At 44.7% G+C, this 20,008-nt stretch overlaps 1 protein-coding gene across 2 annotated transcripts in view; it reads left to right on the top strand.

The window, feature by feature from the left end:
• Positions 1-58: 58 nt before the first annotated feature.
• Positions 59-20,008, top strand: part of CRYL1 (crystallin lambda 1) — a 128,638-nt gene continuing 108,688 nt past the window's right edge. For both annotated transcript variants that reach the window (XM_053205423.1, XM_015077739.3), the window contains exons 1-2: positions 59-216; positions 16,458-16,565. In XM_053205423.1, coding sequence (XP_053061398.1) covers positions 176-216; positions 16,458-16,565 — 149 coding nt within the window. In that variant the 5' untranslated portion in view covers positions 59-175. The remainder of the gene's footprint in view (positions 217-16,457; positions 16,566-20,008) is intronic.

Genomic DNA, 20,008 nt, shown 5'->3' with positions numbered 1-20,008 from the left:
CCCGCAGCCTATCGGGACCCGCACGCCCGCCCCCGACTCGAGCGCCCAGCCAATGGGCGCGGGTCACGCCCCGCCCGGCGCGGGGATCTGGCGCCGCGCGCGGCGTCCGGGAGCCCCGTAGCCCACTGCTCTTCGCACTTGCGGTGCGGCTCCCGGGCCACCCGGGCGTCGGGCCATGGCGTCCCCAGCGGCAGGCGTGGTGGTGATCGTTGGCAGGTAAACGGCCCCGACCCGCCGCCCACGTGCCACGGCGCTGAGGGAGACCCGGACCCCGCGGTGCGCCCGAGCATGGGGCCCGCGCGTCGTCGCCGCGCCTTGGGCGCCCAGGTCGCCGTCACCTTCCAGAGCTGGAAGCGGCGTGGTGGAACGCCGGCCTCCAGCCCTCGAGGGCTCAGTGCGTCCTTGCAGCCCTCCACGCAAGCGGCCGGGCGGGGAGAGTCGCCCGGTAGCGGCGTGGCTTTGCAGGTCGAGGCACCCTGTAGAGTGCTATTTTGTTTCACTTCGGGCTGATGTGCAAGCAAGGTTCGGGAAGCTGACGGCGCAGGCTGCGGTGGAAATGCGGTACTTGTGGGATTAGTTGGATGATGCCAGGCCTCCCAGCTAATACAAATAGACGTGCTGGGCGTTAGATATGGACGAAATGGAAGTCTGGGAAAGATTCTGCAGGACTGTATTCTTAACTGTTCCCATTTTACGGATGAGAAAATGGACGTTAAGCAGTTTGCCCGTGGTCGCAGTTAAGTGACTGACATGGGACTGTCCCAGCAAAGAGGTTCATTAGCACACCTGTGGACAGGGCTGCCTGCAGGGCGTAGGAATGTGCATGTTTTTGTCCCCAGGGGTGTCTCTGGGCGGCAGCAGGTGTTTGGCGAATACACGGGGCATTTCATTCCTGATTGCTGATTCCTGGGGAAAGCGCCTGGAGGCCAAAGACTTTTCTAGGGTGTGTCAGTTTAACAGCCTAAATTCTATGCAAATTTTTGTTTGTGCCCCCAGCCGCTCTTTTAAAACTCCTGCTATTTTCATTAAAAAAAAAAAAAAGCATTTATGTGTACCTTTGCTTTGATAGGGTATCATAGCAATCTGTAGGCATGGGAATACTTGCTGTTTATAACGAGAAGCACCTTTTTAGGGGTGACTTTGTGTCTGTTTTTGCCGCCGAGGTGTTGACATACCTGACCCTCCCCTCAGCGACAATTCCAGTGTCAGGGTTTTTCCCTTTAGAACCAATTGGAAGAAGGAATCAGGATGCTTTTTGCCAGCTTCCTTTTGCTCACAGCTATGGAATTCACTGAGCCTTTGGCCTTTACAGGCACGCGAATGTGTGGCTGCCCCGTGAGGGAATATAAAAATATATTTTCAAAGTGTCCCCTGTACTGGATAACAGTGACCATGCTTGCTTTGCGTTTCAGTTGTACAGGGTCAAGGGCAAGAGTTTTGAGTCTCACAGCATGCTTTGGAGTGGGGTTCTGCTGGCGCCTAATAAATGTTAAGTGAAGCTTGGAATTGATGGTGCTCCGACCTGGCTCTGGTTCTTGGGTGAGGGAGCACAGTCTCTCAAGAAGGAGCAGGGATTGGCGAGTCCGGTTATTTATGCTTTCCTTGAGGGAGTTTGACAAGGAATTAAATAGGGTTGGCAAACTTTAATGACCACAGGAATTAGCACAGGGTAGGAAGCCCTTCCTGTCTGTCCCTACACCATCAGCACCTCAAAACACACCCATCTCTGCTTCTAGAGTAGTGCTGCTCCCCTCCCCTTCATTCCTCTCTGTTCCCTCCCTCTCTCCCCTCCTCACCGCTCCTCTCCCTTCCTCCCCCTTCCTCGCCCCCTCCTCTTTTCCTCTCTTTCCCAGCCCCCTGGGTGATTCCGAGGAACATCCATTTATTTACCAAATGGGGCTGGGAATGTAAGTGAATTCGCTAAAACCTGGTTGAGTTTCATTCTTGGATTTCGACAGACAAAAGTATCCGTATTTCAATTTCAGGGACATGTTGGACCATTGTTTTTCCATCTTTTCCTCCTAGTAAGTACCAGACTCATTGAAAGTTGCTGCTAGAAATATAGTCCCTATTTAATTCTTTTCCATTTTTTTTTTTTTTCCTAAAGGCCACTGTCCTCACGGCTTTTTCCTGCAAGCATCCGGGGCGGGTCCATTCAGAATGGTGGGCTTGACCCAACAGGACTGTGCTTTTGAAGAATTAAGAAAGAGAAAAAAAAAAGCCTCTTGTATCTAGGGCTGTGGGAACATACAGAAGGGAAATATGGTAATGGCAGCTTTAAAAAATGGAGTAAAAGTGGGAGTCCTGAACACATTTGACTGGTGTTCTCCAGCTTTTGTATGTTAGCCCTAGAAGCCTGCAGAGGAACTTATCTCTACGTAATACGGTGTTTCTAAATAACTGAAATGTGAATTCTGTGTCCATATACATACTGCATTGTGTTTACCCACATGTTAGGCCCTGAGCTTGTTCAAATAGGAACCAATCTGGGGGAGAAGGCCAACATCGTCATGTTCCTGGTGCCTCCTGTGCCTCTTCACTGAGCACAGTTCTTTAGGACTGAGCGCAGGGGCCCATCTGCTTCAGGAAAAGTTCTGCTTCCCCTTTGGGTGGAAATTGTATCATCGCCAGCTGTATATCTATCATGCCTGGTCCTAGTAGACAGATGTTTGAGCTTTTATAACAGAGATTGCATTTTTTTTTTTTAACTGAAAAAAAGCCTGAAGGGCTTTCTAGGATGCTAAGATGTTGGTTTTTTTTTCCCTGTTTTTTTTTTTTAATTGAAGTAAAATTGGTATATAACCTTATATGGAATTCAGGTGTACAACATTGTAATTTGATATTTGTATACACTACAGAGTGATCACCACCACGAATCTAGTTATCATTCATCACCATACAATTGAACCCCTTCCCCAATTTTTCCCATTGGAACCCCTTCCCCTCTGGTAACCACCAGTCCGTTCTCTGTATCTATGAGTTTGGATCAGTCGAGTTTAGTTTGTTTTTCAGATTCTACATAACACTGCAATCATACGGTATTTGTCTTTGTCTGACTTCTTTCACTTACTATGATACCTTCAGGATCCATCCATGTTGTCACAAATGACAAGATATTCCTTTTTTTTTTTAAATGTTTAGTTTTGAGAGGGAGACAGAGTGCGAGCGGGGGAGAGGCAGAGGGAGAGGGAGACACAGAATCTGAGGCAGGCTCCAGGCTCTGAGCTGTCAGCACAGAGCCTGATGTGGGGCTCGAACCCACAAACCATGAGATCCTGACCTGAGCCAAAGTTGGATGCTTAACTGACTGAGCCACCCAGATGCCCCATAAGATATTCCTTTTTTAAAGCTGAGTAGTATTCCATCGTCTGTGTGTGTTTGTGTGTGTGTGTTTATACACCATGTCTATCCATTCATTCATAGGTGAACACTTAGGTTGTTTTCATATCTTGGCTGTTGTAAGTAGTGCTTCAATGAACGTAGGGGTGCATATATCCTTTCAAATTAGTGTTTTTGTATTCTCTGGTAAATAACCAAAAATGAAACTGCTGGATTGTATGGTATTTCTATTTTTAATTTTTTGAGTAGTCTCGATACAGTTTTCCATAATGGCTGTACCAGTTTACAGTCTCATTAGCAGTGCACACAGGTTCCCTTCACACCCTCGCCAACACTTGATGTTTCCTGAGTTTTTGAGTTTAGCCATTCTGACAGGTTTGAGGTGTTACCTCATTGTGGTTTTAATTTGCATTTCCCTGATTGTGATATTGAACTTCTTCTCACATGTCTGTTGGCCATTTGTATGTTTTCTTTGGGAAAAAATATATTTAGATCCTCTGGATTGTTTTTTGTTATTGAGTTGTAGTTCCTTATATGTTTTGGATATTAACCCCTTATTGGATATGACATTTGCAAAGATCTTCTCGCATTCACCTTTTCATTTTCTTGATGGTTTCCTTTGCTATGCAGATGCTTTTTAGCTTTATGTGGTCCTATTGTTTATTTAAAAAAATTTTTTTAATGTTTTTATTTATTTTTGAAGGAGAGAGAGAGACAGAGCATGAGCAGGGGAGGAGCAGAGAGAGGGAGACACAGAATCCGAAACAGGCTCCAGGCTCTAAGCTGTCAGCACAGAGCTGGATGTGGGGCTCGAACCCACGAACTGTGAGATCATGACCTGAGCTGAAGTCAGACATTTAACTGACTGAGCCACCCAGGTGCCCTCCCTTACTCTTTTCAATCTCTTCTTTTTTTTTTTTTTTTTTTAATGCTTATTTTTGAGAGAGCAGGACAGAGCGCGAGCAGGGGAGGGGCAGAGAGAGAGGGAAACACAGAATCGGAAGCAGGCTCCAGGCCCTGAGCTGTCAGCACAGAGCCTGATGGGGGGCTTAAACTCACCAACCGAGAGATCATGACTTGAGCTGAAGTCAGAGGCTTAACTAACTGAGCCACCCAGGCGCCCCCACTCTTACTCTTTTCAATGTCTTCTTCTTCTTTTTTTTTTTAATGTTTATTTATTTATTTATTTATTTTTTTAATTTTTTTTTTTCAATGTTTATTTATTTTTGGGACAGAGAGAGACAGAGCATGAACGGGGGAGGGGCAGAGAGAGAGGGAGACACAGAATTGGAAACAGGCTCCAGGCTCTGAGCCATCAGCCCAGAGCCTGACGTGGGGCTCGAACTCACGGACCACGAGATCGTGACCTGGCTGAAGTCGGACGCTTAACCGACTGCGCCACCCAGGCGCCCCTGTTTATTTATTTTTGAGAGAGCAGGACAGAGTGCAAGCAGGGGAGGGGCAGAGAGAGAGGGAGACACAGAATCCGAAGCAGGCTCCAGGCTCCGAGGCGTCAGCCCAGAGCTGGACTCAGAGCTGGGTGTGGGGCTCCCTAAGGGGCTCAACTCACCAAGGGTGGGATCATGACCTGAGCTGAAGTCAGACACTTAACTGACTGAGCCACGCAGGCGCCCCTCCATTTGTTTATTTTTGTTTTTGTTTCCCTTGCCTTTGGTGCCAGATCAAAAAATTATTGCTAAGACATGTGTCAGGGAGCTTACCACCTATGTTTTCTTCTAGGAGTTTTATAGTTTGAGGTCTTAAGTTCAAGTCTTTAATTCATTTTGACTTTTGAGATATTTTTTGTGCATGTATAAGATAGTGGTCCATTTTCATTCTTTTGCATGACTGTCTGTTTTTCCCAGTACTGTCTGTTGAAGAGGCTATCCTTTACCAATTGTATATTCTTGTTTCTTTTGTCAAAATTAACTGACCAGATATGTGTAGGTTTATTTATGGACTCTATTCTGTTCTGCTGGTCTGTTTGTCCGTTTTTACACTAATACCATAGCGTTTCAATTACTATACTTTTGTAGTATAGGTTGAAACCAGGGAGCATGATACCTTCAGCTTTGTTCTTCTTTCTCAAGATCCTTTGAGCTTTTTTTTGACTTATTTTGAATTATTTGTTATAGTTCTGTGAAAAATGCCATTAGGATTTCGATAGGATTGCATTTGGGTAGTATGGACATTTATTTATTTATATATGTACTATGTATTTATTTATTTGTGTTTATTTTTGAGAGAGACAGAGCATGCGTGGGGTAGGGGCAGAGAGAGAGAGGGAGACATAGAATCTGAAGCAGGCTCTAGGCTTTGAGCTGTCAGCACAGAGCCCGACGTGGGGCTCAAACCAATAAGCTGTGAGATCATGACCTGAGTGAAGTCAGATGCTTAACCGACTGAGCCGCCCAGGCACCCCAGTATGGATATTTTAACAATGTTAATTCTTTCAATCCATGAGCATGGAATATGTTTACATTCATTTATACCTTTAATTTCTTTCATCAATGTGTTAAAGTTTTATGTCTTAAAGTGTACAGGTCTTTTACCCCCTTGGTTAAATTTATTCCTGTACACTTTGAAGTCTCTTTTGTCTGATACAAGTATAGCTATGCAGCTTTGGTTTCCATTTGCATAGAATATCTTTTCTTTTTCATCCCTTCACTTTCAGTCTGTGTGTGTCCTCATATCTGAAGTGAGTCTGTTGTAGACAGCATATAGACCTTATTTTTTATCTGTTCAGCCACTCTTTTGATTGGAGAATTTAGTCCATTTACATTTAAAGTAATTATTGATAGGTATGAGCTTATGGCCATTTGTCAGTTGTTTTATGGCTGTTTTTGTACTTCCTTTCTGTTCTTTTCTTCTTCTCTTACTCTCTTCCCTTGTAGTTGAGTGATTTTCCTTAGTGTTTTGTTTAGATTCCTTTCTCATTGTCTTTGTGTGTCTGGTGTAGATTTTTGCCTGTGGTTACTTTGAGGTTCATGTAACAACTCTCTATATAACAGTATACTTTAAGTTTATAGAGTCTTATATTTGAATTCATTCTAGAAACTGTATGTTTTTACCCCCTCACACGTTCTGTTTTTGATGTCATATTTTACATCTTTTTATTTTATTTATTTCTTAATAATTATTAAAAGTTAATTGTACCACTTTTGTGTTTTACTCTTCATATTAGTTTTATAAGCAGTTAATCTACTGTGTTTACAATATACTTGCATTTACCAGTGAGATCTTTACTTTCATATGTTTTCTTGTTACTTGTTAGACCCTTTTCTATTTAGCTTTAAGAAGTCCCTTGAACATTTCTTGTAAGGCTGGTTTAGTGGTGATGAACTTGGTTAGTTTTTGTTTATCTGGAAAATTCTGTTCTTTCTTTCTTTCTTTCTTTCTTTCTTTCTTTCTTTCTTTCTTTCTTTTCTTCTTTCTTTCTTCCACATTTATTTGAGGGGGAAGGGGAAGAGAGAGAGGGAGAGAGAAATCAACTCAGGGCTTGATCTCACAAACTGTGAAATCATAACTTGAGCTGAAATCAAGAGTTGGATGTTTGACCAACTGAGCCATGCAGGCACCCCTCTCCTTCAATTCTGAATCATAACCTTGCCAGGTAGAGTATTCTTGGTTGGAATTTTGTTTTTTTCCTTTCAGTATTTTGAATATACCTTGCCACTCCCTTCTGGCCTGCAAACGTTGTGCTGAAAAATAAGGTCATAATCTTATGGGGTTTCCTGTGTATCTAACAAGTTGTTTTCTTCTTGTGCTTTTAATAGTCTCTGTCTTTAATTTTTGACATCTTAATTATAATGTATCTTGGTGTGGTGTCTTTGGGTTCATCTTTTTTATAAATTTTTTTTAATGTTTATTTTTGAGAGAGAGAGAGAGAGAGAGAGAGAGACAGAGTGTGACCAAGGGAGGGGCAGAGAGAGAGGGAAGCACAGAATCTGAAGTAGGCTCCAGCTCTGAGCTGTCAGCACAGAGCCCAATGTAGGGCTCTGAACTCACGAGTGGTGAGATTGTAACCTGAGCCGACTGAGCCCTGGGTGCCCCTGTCTTTGGGTTTATGTTATTTGGAATATGTTTTGCTTCTTGGAGCTGGCTGTCTGTTTCCTTACCCAGTCTAGGAAGTTTTCAGCCATTATTTCTTCAGATAAGTTTTCTACCCATTGATCTCTCTTTTCTCCTTTTGGGACTGCTACAATGTGGATATTATTCCACTTGATATTGTCCCATAGATCAACAGCTATCTTTGCTTTTTAAAATTTTTTCTTTTTGTTGCCCTGAACGGGAGATTTCCACTGCCTTGTCTTCCAGGTTGCTGATCATTTCTTCTGCTTCATCTAGTCTGCTGTTGAACCCCTCTAGGGTATTTTTCAGTTTATCTATTATGTTCTTCAATTCTGTGACTTCTCTTTGGAACTTTTTTATGTTTTCTGCCTCTTTGTTGAAGTTTTCACTATGTTCATCCATTCTCCTGAGTTCAGTGTACATCTTTATGACCACTACTTTGAACTCATTATCAGGTAGATTAGTTATCTTTATTTCATTAAGGTCTTTTCTGAGGTGGTGTCACATGCTTTCATTTGGAACGTATTTCTCTGTCTTCTTATACTGATTGATTTTGTGTATTTGTTTCTTTGTATTTTGTGAAACAGCTACTTCTCCCAGTCTTGAAAAGTTGGCCTTGTGTTGGAGATGAACCTTATAGTTCAGCCTTGCTCTAGCTTGTTGTTTATCGGAACTTTGTGAAAGCACCCTGCTTTGTTCTCCATAGGTTGCAGTTGTTGAGAGTATGCCAAGACCTGTCAGTGTTTCAAAAGGAGGGATCTCCGACAGTGCCTCGTTTTAGGCTGATTGTAAGCCAGATCCTCAAGCAACAGCTTCTAAGGTGCATAAAAATATATAGTCTTATATATATAATTGTAAACCCTGATGACTTCCAGACCAGGTGATCTGGAGGTGTCCCCTGGGCAATAGTTGCAAAAATCGTGGCTTTAGACAGGTGTGTAAACTCCTTTCTGGGCAGTATCAGCAAACAGTGGCTGGGTCAAGGTAGAGCACTAATATGGTGTCTCCCTGCCCATGTTCCCAGGGGGCACTGCTGTGGCCTCTGATTATGTGGCAAGCCTAAAGCCCGCCTTTTAGACTGAAGCTTCAGAACACGAAAACAGGCCTTGTCACATGAAGACTGGGAGTGTGTTTCTGCCTTCTGTTGTGCAGTGCCCGGGGTTGATGGCCTGCCAGGGAGTGTCCGATTGTTTCGGACCTGTGGGGCCCAGAAACACAATCCCCTCTGGCCACCAGAGCTAGGCAGGCCTCCTGTGTGGGCTGTGGGTGCCTGTTGGCCGTGGCAGGGCAGGCCAAGCCAGTATTCTGTAGAGGTGGGGATGGGGCACTCCCACCTAAGATAGTAGGCTGGGGGGTGTATAAAACTGGTGCTTGCTAAAGCTGGCACCAACAAGGCAGAAGGAGAACACAAAAGTGGCACCCACAAGCGCTTCCATCTCCCGAGAGAGTCCCAACAAGTTCCTGCCTCTCCTCAGATGCTTTAAGATTAACAAGTGAGGGACACCTCGGGGCTCAGTTGGTTGAGTGTCCAACTCTTGATTTTGGCTCAGGTCATGATCTTGTGGTTCATGGGATTGAGCCCTGCCTAGGGCTCTGTGCTGGTAGTGTGGAGCCTGCTTGGGATTCTGTCTCTCTTCTCTCTCTCTGCCCTTCTCCCCTGCTCACACTCCCCATCTCTCCCAAAATGAATAAAGAAGCTCAAAAAAGAAAAGATTGACAAGTGAGTCTCCTTTGCATATGCTAGGTGCCTTTCAAATTGTTGCTTTTGCGTTAGGCCCCAGGGTCTGTGGGCCCTTTAAGAGTGGATTATTTAAAAAAAATTTTTTTTAATGTTTGTTTATTTTTGAGAGACAGAGAGAGACACAGCATAAGTGGGGTAGGGGCAGAGAGAGAGAAGGAGACACAGAATCCGAAGCAGGCTCCAGGCTCTGAGCTGTCAGCACAGAGCCCAACACAGGGCTCAGACTCACAAGCCGTGAGATCATGACCTGAGCCGAAGTCAGATGCTTAACCGACTGAGCCACCCAGGCACTCCAAGAGTGGATTTTAAAAAAATTATTTATTTATTTTTTAAATTTACATCCAAGTTAGTTAGCATATAGTGCAACAATGATTTCAGGAGCAAATTCCTTAATGCCCCTTACCCATTTAGCCCATCTCCCCTCCCACAAGCCTTCCAGCAATCCTCTGTTGGTTCTCTATATTTAAGAGTCTCTTATGTTTTGTCCCCCTTCCTGTTTTTATATTATTTTTGCTTCCCTTCCCTTATGTTCATCTGTTTTGTAGCTTAAATTCCTCACATGAGTGAAGTCATATGATACTTGTCTTTCTCTGACTGATTTCGCTTAGCATAATATTCTCTGGTTCCATCCACATAGTTGCAAATGGCAAGATTTCACTCTTTTTGATTGTTCTGTTTGTTATGGAACCAGGCTGGAATGCCAGCGGAAAAACCAAGCGTCACTCGTCACTCGGAGATCTTGGTGGATTGGAGTTTTATTTAACACCGAATGCAAGTGGGGAGGGTAATCTATAGTCGTCAGCTTCCATATCTGTGGGGGTTTTCACGCAGGCAGCAAACAAAGGAAGAAGAACCCGGAGGAGGGGTCTCTAAGCTAGAGACCAGAGTCTGTTTTTGCCCCATAGGCCATCTTTGGCGTACTGTGTTCACTTCTCCAACATGTTGATTGCTTCATTCTTTTAATAGTCCATTGTCTATATACCACATCTTCTTTTTTTAAATATTAAATTTATTGTCAAATTGGTTTCCATACAACACCCAGTGCTCATCCCAGCAGGTGCCCTCCTCAATACCCATCACCCCCCCCCCCCACCCCCCATCAACCCTCAGTTTGTTCTCAGTTTTTAAGAGTCTCTTATGGTTTGGCTCCCTCCCTCTCTAACCTCTTTTTTTTTTTCCTTCCCCTCCTCCATGGTCTTCTGTTAAGTTTCTCAGGACCCACATAAGAGTGAAAACATATGGTATCTGCCTTTCTCTGTATGGCTACTTTCACTTAGGATAACACTCTCCAGTTCCATCCATGTTGCTACAAAAGGCCATATTTCATTCTTCCTCATTGCCACGTAGTATTCCATTGTGTATATAAACCACAATTTCTTTATCCATTCATCAGTTGATGGACATTTAGGTTCTTTCCATAATTTGGCTATTGTTGAAAGTGCTGCTATAAACATTGGGGTACATGTGCCCCTATGCATCAGCACTCCTGTATCCCTTGGGCAAATTCCTAGCAGTGCTATTGCTGGGTCATAGGGTAGATCTATTTTTAATTTTTTGAGGAACCTCCACACTTTTCCAGAGCGGCCGCACCACTTTGCATTCCCACTAGCAGTACAAGAGGGTTCCTGTTTCTCCACATCCTCGCCAGCATCTGTAGTCTCCTGATTTGTTCATTTTAGCCATTCTGACTCGTGTGAGGTGGTATCTCAGTGTGGTTTTGATTTCACATCTTCTTTATCCATTCATCCATCGATGGACATTTGGGCTCTTTCCATACTTTGGCTATTGTTGATAGTGCTGTTATATACATGGGGGTGCCTGTGTCCCTTCGAAACAGCACACCTGTATCCTGTGGATAAATGCCTAGTAGTGCAATTGCTGGGTTGTAAGGTAGTTCTATTTTTAGTTTTTTGAGGAAAGTCCATCCTGTTTTCCAGAGTGACTGCACCAGCTTCCATTCCCAAGTTTGATAAGTTCTTTATAGATTTTGGATACTAACCCTTTATCTGATACGTTGTTTGCAAATATCTTCTCCCATTCCATCGGTTGCCTTTTAGTTTTGCTGATTGTTTCCTTCACTGTGCAGAAGCTTTTTATCTTGATGATGTCCCAATAGTTCATTTTTGCTTTTGTTTCCCTTGCCTCTGGAGATGTGTCAAGTAAGAAGTTGCTGTGACCAAGGTCAAAGAGGTTTTTGCCTGCTTTCTCCTCGAGGATTCTGATGGCTTCCTGTCTTACATTTAGGTCTTTATCCATTTTGAGTTTATTTTTATGTATGGTGTAAGAAAGTGGTCCAGGTTCATTCTTCTGCATGTTGCTGTCCAGTTTTCACCATTTGCTGAGGAGACTGTCTTCATTCCATTGACTATTCTTTCCTGCTTTGTCAAAGTTTAGTTGGCCGTATGCTTGTGGGTCCATTTCTAGGTTCTCTATTCTGTTCCATTGATCTGTGTGTCTGTTTTTGTGCCAGTACCATACTGTCTTGATGATTACAGCTTTGTAATACAGTTTGAAGTCTGGGATTGTGATGCGTCCAGCTTTGGTTTTCTTTTTCAGGATTGCTTTGGCTATTCGGGGTCTTTTCTGGTTCCATACAAATTTTAGGACTGTTTGTTTAGTTCTATGAAGACTACTGGTGTTATTTTGGTAGGGATTGCAAGAGTGGATTTCTTGTTACCTATAGCCCTATGGTTCTACTGGAATTAAGCCCCTTGATTGTCAAGATCAAACACTTTGGGGGGCTTGTTTCTCTGGTGTAGTTCTTTAGGGTTGGGGTGCCTAATGTGGGACACAAATCCCTTGGTCATTGGGAACAAAATCTGTATTATGATGAGACTTATGGGTGTAACAGAATAAATGTCTACCTGCGGTAGTTTTTTTGAAGGACTAATTTGGAATTATGAGTTGAGAAGCTTTGAAGCATATCCGCGCCCGTCCTCTCCTCTTGGCCGAATTCCCCGCGTGCGGGCGCAGGACGCGGGGTCTTAGCCGAGGGAGGGCTCTGCGGCCCACGCGCCCCGGAGGCCCCGTGGAGCTCCCAGCCCCGCGGGCGTCAGCCCGGCCAGAGGCGGGCGAAGGTTTCAGGCGGGCGAGTCACCCCGGAGGGTTGTGGTAGTTTCTCAAACCGCAGAGGGCAAAGAAAGAGCGCTCTCGGTCTGAAAAATATTTCTCTGAAGCGTGTCGTACGTGCAGCGAGAGCAGCAGTCATTCGGGCACGGAGTGGACGCGCGCTGTAAACCCTGCCGCGGGCCTATCCCTTCTAGACCGAGGCTGCAAGCAGGGCTTCCTCTCTGGTTGAATAAATCACCACATACCGCAAACATTGTGATACTGGCAGTGGGACGAGGAGTTTAGGGCCAGTGGCTGGCCCTGTGGGATCATCTGCAGGAACGTTACTTGGCCTTTTAACTTCCTGCCTTGCAGCTCTGGAGAGAGCGAGAGAGCGAGAGCACGTCTGTAAGGAAGAGAAGGAAGTCTTTTCTGGAGAGCGCGAGTGCGAGAGTGTGTCTGCGAAGAAGAGAAGTCTTTATGCAGGGACGGTCTCCTTCAAACTCTGGCTTGTGGCGGATGGTCTAGGGCGATGGCTCTGTTAATAGAACTTTCTGCCAAGAGGGAAATGTTCCACTTACGCTCTTGCTGTCCAGGCCGGTGGCCCCTGTCACAGGTGGCTGTTGAACACTTGAGATGTGACCTGATTTTTAAAATTTATTTAAGTTCAATTAATTTAAATAGCAGCATGTGGCTAGAGTCGACCGTATTAGTGCAGGTCTAGAGCATTGAGGGCTTAGTAAAACTTTATATATACATAATATGTAAATTTTACATTAGTTCTAAAAGATTTTAATATTGCAGAAGATTACGGAGTAAAGTCTGTATAATCCTGCGCCCTTTCCAGAAGTTGAGCAGAGGTCGTTTTAGTTGTTTCGCCTGCGTTTTTCAACCAATGCCTTTGCATAATATACCTCGTAACAAGACAGGAGCCCCTCTCGGTCGCCCTTTGTGTGTATTAAGGCCTCAGCTCAAGTGAGCGTTGCGCGAGGGCTTTGAAGCCTGGATAGCACTTCTGTGGCATTAACAGGATTTTCAGGTCAATTGGAGGCAAGCCGCGCTCTTCCCTTCCATCGCTTGGGCGCAAGCCCCACAGAAGGGGGGCTTTGTGGCGGAGTGGGGCACTCCCTGGACTCAGAGTCGGAACTGTAGATGAGCTGAATGAGGAGGGGGAGCGGGGGGAGACCCAGTAGGGACGATAACGTCTCGGAGCCCATCCTTGGCTGTTCTTCTAGCCCGGCTCCTGCAAAGCAGCTCACGTGGGCGCCGCGGTGAAATAACGCCACGTCTGAGACCAGCGCATCCCACTGCATGTTCTGCCTACTTGCAAGCTAGTAATTCAGCGTGTTGCTCTTTCCTGAACGCTGGCAGAGGACACGAGACTCACGGGTCAGAGACAGAGAGCTTTCTTAATCATAGCAGGGCAGGCGGTATGAGCTTCCTACTTACGCATTTGTCCCCTTGCCGTGGGGGCGGATGTGCACATTCCGGGTGCGTGCCGGCACATTCAGTGAGCGTGTTCCAGTGTGGGAATGTGGAGCTTGGGGAAGCCACTGTGTTTATAGGAAGGGGTAAGCAAGCCTGCTGTTTGTCTTCAAGGGACGCATTTTCCTCCCCTTGAGGTGGTGGCTCACTGCGTAGGAACTCCGGAAATGGTCGGGCGAGGAACAGCCAGGCCGTACGTTCTTGGCATGCCTGGCGAGGCTGCAAGTGCTCGCAGAGAAGTGCCCCCACCGCTTCATGCTCTGCTTTGTCCACACGCCCCTTCGGGACCCTCTAAAATGGGAAATACGTTGCTGCCGACATTTGCACCGCATTTTAAAAAGCTTCTCGTTTAGAGGAAACCCAGAGAGTGTTGTTGATTTGTTTTTAAAATGTATAGAGTAGAAATTGTAAGGACAGTTTGTGGACGGGATGCAATTGCGTTTGATATTCTAAGTGGCATTGGAAGATCTCAAGGCTGGAAGAAAAATGGAGCGTAGTCCAGCTGCCTATCCGATATTTGGTGCTAAGTGATTACCTGCCTCTGTTCAGACACCCCCAGTTCCAAGGCTTTTCCACTTGCTTGATCACTGGGGCTGCCTTTTCCTGAGTAACATTAAGCAAGTGTCAGGATGACGAAGCGGTGGCAATTGGTACGGTGGCCTCAGAGCGCAGTGCTGGGTTGTCTGCGGGAAATCCCACTCTACAGCATGTAAGCGTGGTATTTCTTCCAGCCTAATAGTATCCCCAACTTGACCGTATTTCTCCTTTCAGTAACTGCCACATTTTCCCTTAAATCTCAATGAAGTTGTCTATTGTGTCTCTAATTCCTTTGTCCCCATCCATATTCTTTATATTATGGAAAAGTTTCAAATCATATTAAAGTTGGGAGAATAGTACAGTGAAAACTTGTGTACCCCTTTTACCCCAGTTTCAGCAATTATTAACACAGGGCTAATCTAGTTTCATTTATATCCCTTCTGTGGATTAATTTGAAACAAATCCCAGACATTGTGTCCTTTCACCTACAGATATGTCAGCGTATATACCTAAAGGATCAGGGCTGCAGTTGACCCTTGAACAATGCAGGGATCAAGGGTGCCAGACTTCCCCACACAGTTGGAAATCCGTGTATAACTTTGATTCCCCCCAAAGCAAAAGCCTTATTGATAATATGAACAGTCAACTAACACATATTTTTATGTGATACATATTAAATACTGTGTTCTTGCAATAAAGTAAGCTAGAGAAGAGATGTTAAGAAAATCATAAGGAAGAGAAATATATTTATAGTACTGTACTGTAAAAAATCTGCATATAAGTGGATACGCATAGTTCAAACCCTTGTTCAGGGGTCAACTGTATTTTATTTATTTTTTTAATGTTTATTTTTTAATGTTTATTTTTGACAGAGAGAGATAGAGCGTGAGCAGGGGACAGACAGAGAGAGAGGGAGACACAGAATCTGAAGCAGGCTCCAGGCTCTGAGCTGTCAGCACAGAGCCCGACACGGGGCTCAAACTCCTGAGCTGAAGTCGGATGCTTAACTGACTGAGCCACCCAGGCGCCCCCAAGGATCAACTGTATTTTAAAAATATAGAACTGTGATACCACCATCATGTATAAAACATTAACAGAATTCCTTGCTATCATCACATAATGTCTTTAGATATCCAGTCAGCATTCAAAATTTACCTGATTACCTAAAAACTTTTTTATACTTGGTTTGAGGGTCCAAGTAAGGCCCACACGTTGTATTTATAGTTGATATAGCCTTCTTTCAATCTATAGGTTTCTCCATCCCTCTTTTTTTTTTTTTTAATTTTCTTGCAGTTTCCTTGTTGAAGAACACAGTCATTTGTCCTGTGAAATTTCCTACATTCTGGATTTTGCTGCATGTATCCATGTGGCGTCCTTTAATGTACTTGTTCCCCTGTCCCTCCATTTCTAGAACTGGTAGTTAGATCTAGAGGCTCATTTCTCTTAAACGCAGGCAGGCTTCCTTCCGTACCAGTATGTCAGAACTGCTCTTGTCACTGTCCCCACCCCCATTCATCTTGCTGACCCCAGTGGCCAGCCCTCAGTTTCGATGTCACCTGGCACCTAATATATGCTCAAATGCTGGTGGTGGTAGCAGTTAGTATTTTTCCCCATCTTCCTCAAATAAGTAACATCTCTGTTCTTCACATTAAGTGACTTGCCTAAAACAGTGGTCAAATGGGGGTTCACATAGGAGCCTTTTGCCTCACGACACCCTACCACTTTACTACTGTGATTTCTTTTTAATGTTTATTTATCTTTGCGAGAGAGAGAGAGAGAGAGAGCGAGCATGAGCAGGGGAAGGGCAGAGAGAGAGGGAGACAGAATCCGAAGCAGGCTCCGGGCTCCGAGCTGTCAGCACAGAACCAGACGCAGGGCCAGAACTCACGGACAGCAAGATCACGACCTGAGCCGCGGTCGGATGCTTGACCGACTGAGCCACCCCAGGTGCCCTGCGCTACTGTAATGTTCGTTTCAGCGTGTGAACTAATGGTAACTGCCTGACATCTGGCAGTGCGCCAGGCATAATATTAATGCCGACACGGGAGTTGAGAATTCAGGGGCTCCTACACAGAGATACAACGTTTTCAATGAATACAGCTATCAAAATGTGTAACTATTCTTAAGTATTTTAGAACAGGGTGCTGTATAATTTTAAAAATTTCATTCTGGGTTGGGAATGAAAAACTGTTCCGTTAAGTTAACTGGAAGCCTTTCTTACTTTCTTTCTCTTTAGTGGACTCATCGGGCGAAGCTGGGCTATGTTGTTTGCCAGTGGAGGATTCAGGGTGAAACTCTATGATATTGAACAACAGCAGGTAACAAATGCCTTGGAAAACATCAGGTACGTTAGCTGGCACCTTCTGGGAGGACTTGACACGGCTCTTTTGCTCTCAGGAGGTCTTGGTTATCATATTCTTAAGGCTTCAAACACTTGTGATTTTATTCTTCCCTTTGGTGGAGGTTCCAGTGCCTTGGAGCTGGTAGAGACCCGCGGTGGCTGAGACGTAAATTAAGACCGAAGAAGGAGCTCAGATGGTGAGGAAAGGACCCTTAGGGTTGTAAAGATGTGTGATGGGAGTCGAGTCGCTGAACAGGCATCTCAGGCTTCCAGCCGGAGTGAGTGAGTGAGCTTACCTCGCTGTGTCCCACGGGGCTGGACGTCTGGGTCTCCCTGTGGTCCCCGGGCAGACAGCGGTGGCTCACAGCACGCGGTAGCCGGAGCTGTGTGGGCATTGCGTTTTAGGAACAGGAGGTCCCGTGGTGTGTTTCGACCTATTGATCTAATGATGCCAGGACTCAAATGGACCGTGACAACTGTGACAGTTAAAGGCCTCAGAGTAGGTGAATTTACATAGGCTGAGTGCTACGCTTGGGGGAGGGCTAAGTTTTGGGAATAATCACAGGGGGCAGGATAAAAACAGGAACCAAAGGAAAAAGGCCAAGAATGAGGGAGGTCAAAGATAGAGGCTCCAAACGAATCCAATGTTCCGGAAGATGAAAGGGCCTTATTCGTGACCTCTTCACCCAACATGACCATCACTGAACACGGTTTTGACCGTCTCACACATGGTGTCGTTCAGGCAGGTATTCTCCTTGGAGGATATCCGCGAACGTGCAACCTGAAGTTGTAGTCGTGTAACAAGACTGGGCTTACTTTATAGTTTATTTTTTGAAAAGACTAATATACATGGCTACTATTTAATATTATTGGTGCCTGATTAGATTGAACTTTTAAAAGCCAGTTTGTAAGAGTTTTGCATCAAAAAACCCAAAATAATTTGTTGCTATTAGCAGCCTTATGAAAGAAAAGTACATCTGAATTCTTGCATATCTAAAACTTAAGTGTACACACGGTCCTTTTGTCAATAGCAGTAGCTTTGTTTTTGTAGCCCATCTACACATGACTCTGAGTTCACTTAAATATGCAGAACTGGTTGTACTTCTTTGGCAGGAAGTAGAGATCTCAGGGTATCTTGTGACTGACTACCTTTTTCTTCTGGAATTATTACTAGCAAATAGTAGCAGGAAAATCAGGTTGAATGGTGTCATGTTGCCCTCCGAGGGAAGACTACATTTTTGGTCTTACCACCTAAGTAAAGCCAGCTGCTTCCCTTACTTACGCAAGATTTTCAGATGCTCCTTTTCTGGACACAGAGACCAGGTTAAGAGCATTGAGTCCAAACCTTATTTTTGCATATACCTTGGTCAGTAGAAGAGTTGTGAGTTTCAGTGCTTTTTCAGTCAAAAAAGAATTACTGCTGCTGCTTTCAGTAAGTCAACCGTGTCACTCAGCACACAGAGACTGTTAGCTCACGTCAACAGCACTGGGTGTTTGGCTGTGGTCCTAGTACGTTCAGGAACCGAGACTAGAACGTCCCTGACCACGTCTGAGGCACAAGTGTAAGGAGAGCCAACTTGATCCTTTTCGTCAAGAAGTATAAACAATGCATCTTCCTGATTGGGTTGAGTTGACTGATGGGTTAAAATGGTTTGTGCCCACCATGCCCCCTTTTATGCCACTGGTTTATGTTCTTCATTCATCACACTAGGTTGTGAGCTCCATGGGGACTGAAACTATGCAGTATACTCACAGTGCCTTCATTATTGAAGTGGTTTGTGATCTCTGCTAGCCATGACAGCCGCAGAAGGAAGCCACATGCACACCTCTTGACCCCAGAGCCGGGCACCAGCTCAGTAATTGTTTTAAGTGAGTCATGGGAGCCTTTTCTAGAGTCTCAGAAAGTACTTCTTGGCGTGTCTTTTGTACACTCTCTCCCTACCATCTGTCCAACCCTTGCTGTTTGCCTCACTTCCCATAGTCCCATCCTTCCAAACATCTTATAGTAGGGAATACCTGGTTGAAATCTTACTACTTCTGCATGAAAATTCTATGTTAGACTTATTAGACACTAATCTTAAACAAGTAGAAATTGTACATCTTGATTCTGAAATTGTAAAAATTAACTTAAACTGGTGCAGTTGATTTATTTTTTAAAGTTACAACATTAGAAGATGAGAGGAATTATCACGACTCATGCCATACCAAGAGATCACGGAGAATTAAAAAAAAATTAAAAAGATGTCACGCAAGACTAATTGTTTTCTAAGAGTGGTAAAATGAGAAACTTTAAACTTATTTAAATCTCAAAATAGAAAGGTAGCTTGACCTCAGAAAACCTCGTTAGCTGCTGCTTTACCACTTGGTTTTTGGTTTCCATTGTATGCCTGATGTTCGGCACGTGTTAGGTCTCAAGAATCTGAGACTGAATGTATTTTAAGAGAAAAACAATAATCAGGTAAAAGTTATAATATGGACTCCTAGATCGGGACATGACTTTTTGGAATTGGATCCAGCATCATTTCCACGTAGTAACAGGCCATTCTCGCCATCACCAGACCAGGGCTGCCTGGCATGAGCCATACTGATATCTCAGGGACCGCTCCACTCTGAGGCAGAGGACAAACTGCCTTGTTTTACATGAGTCCCAATCTGAAATCACTATCGTATTTTGATAAACTTTCTCTTTACAATTTCTGGATTGCCGTCTCTTTACTACCTGTAGATGGTCATTCTCGTATGCAAATCCCCCCAAAATGAATCTGCTTTCTACACAGATTAGGATTTAATAAACCACCAGAAGTGATCCCTGAAAGCAGGTAGTTGCCCTGTACTCCTGCCTCCTGAGTAACTGAACTCCTTGTCTTTGAACTGAGGCATTTCTAATAACTGGGTTCCTGGGGATGTGTTTAAATTGCTACCCTGACCCCTACACTTGCTTAAATATCTTGAATTCAGTTTTGATCTGGGTTCCTCTGGATTGATCTGCTCTGGTTTGAAAGGAACTTTTAGTTTTCCTGTGTACCTTTTGGCTAGAATAGCTGAGTGTAATCACAAAATGCCCATGAACTGCTTCTGTCCCTGTCTGCACACCTCCTTGTATTGTGACTTTGCTGCTCCCACTGCCCGACTCTGGGTTTGGCCACAGACTTTCACTGGCCAGTGGGACAGAGAGCAAATGCGATGCGAGCAGAGGCCTGGAAAGCTCCTGTGCATTGAGAACTTACCCTCACTTGCTGCTGGGAACCCTTCCTGCCATCCTTCTTCCTGTCGGTCAATTCAGTCTGGCCCCCTAGAGACACGTGGCCCAGCTGTCAGCCGGCACTAGCCAACACCAGCACCGACCCCTAGATGGATGAGTGAAGCCATCCTCGACCAACAGCCCCTGGCTAACCTGCCACACGACTGCAGCGTCACGCACGAGCTGAGCTGACTGCAGCCAGAAT

Source organism: Acinonyx jubatus, chromosome A1 (genome assembly GCF_027475565.1).
Source record: "Acinonyx jubatus isolate Ajub_Pintada_27869175 chromosome A1, VMU_Ajub_asm_v1.0, whole genome shotgun sequence".
Classification (NCBI taxonomy): domain Eukaryota; kingdom Metazoa; phylum Chordata; class Mammalia; order Carnivora; family Felidae; genus Acinonyx; species Acinonyx jubatus.
The sequence above is the reverse complement of the archived record's forward strand: the minus strand, read 5'-3'. Positions and strand labels throughout refer to the sequence as shown.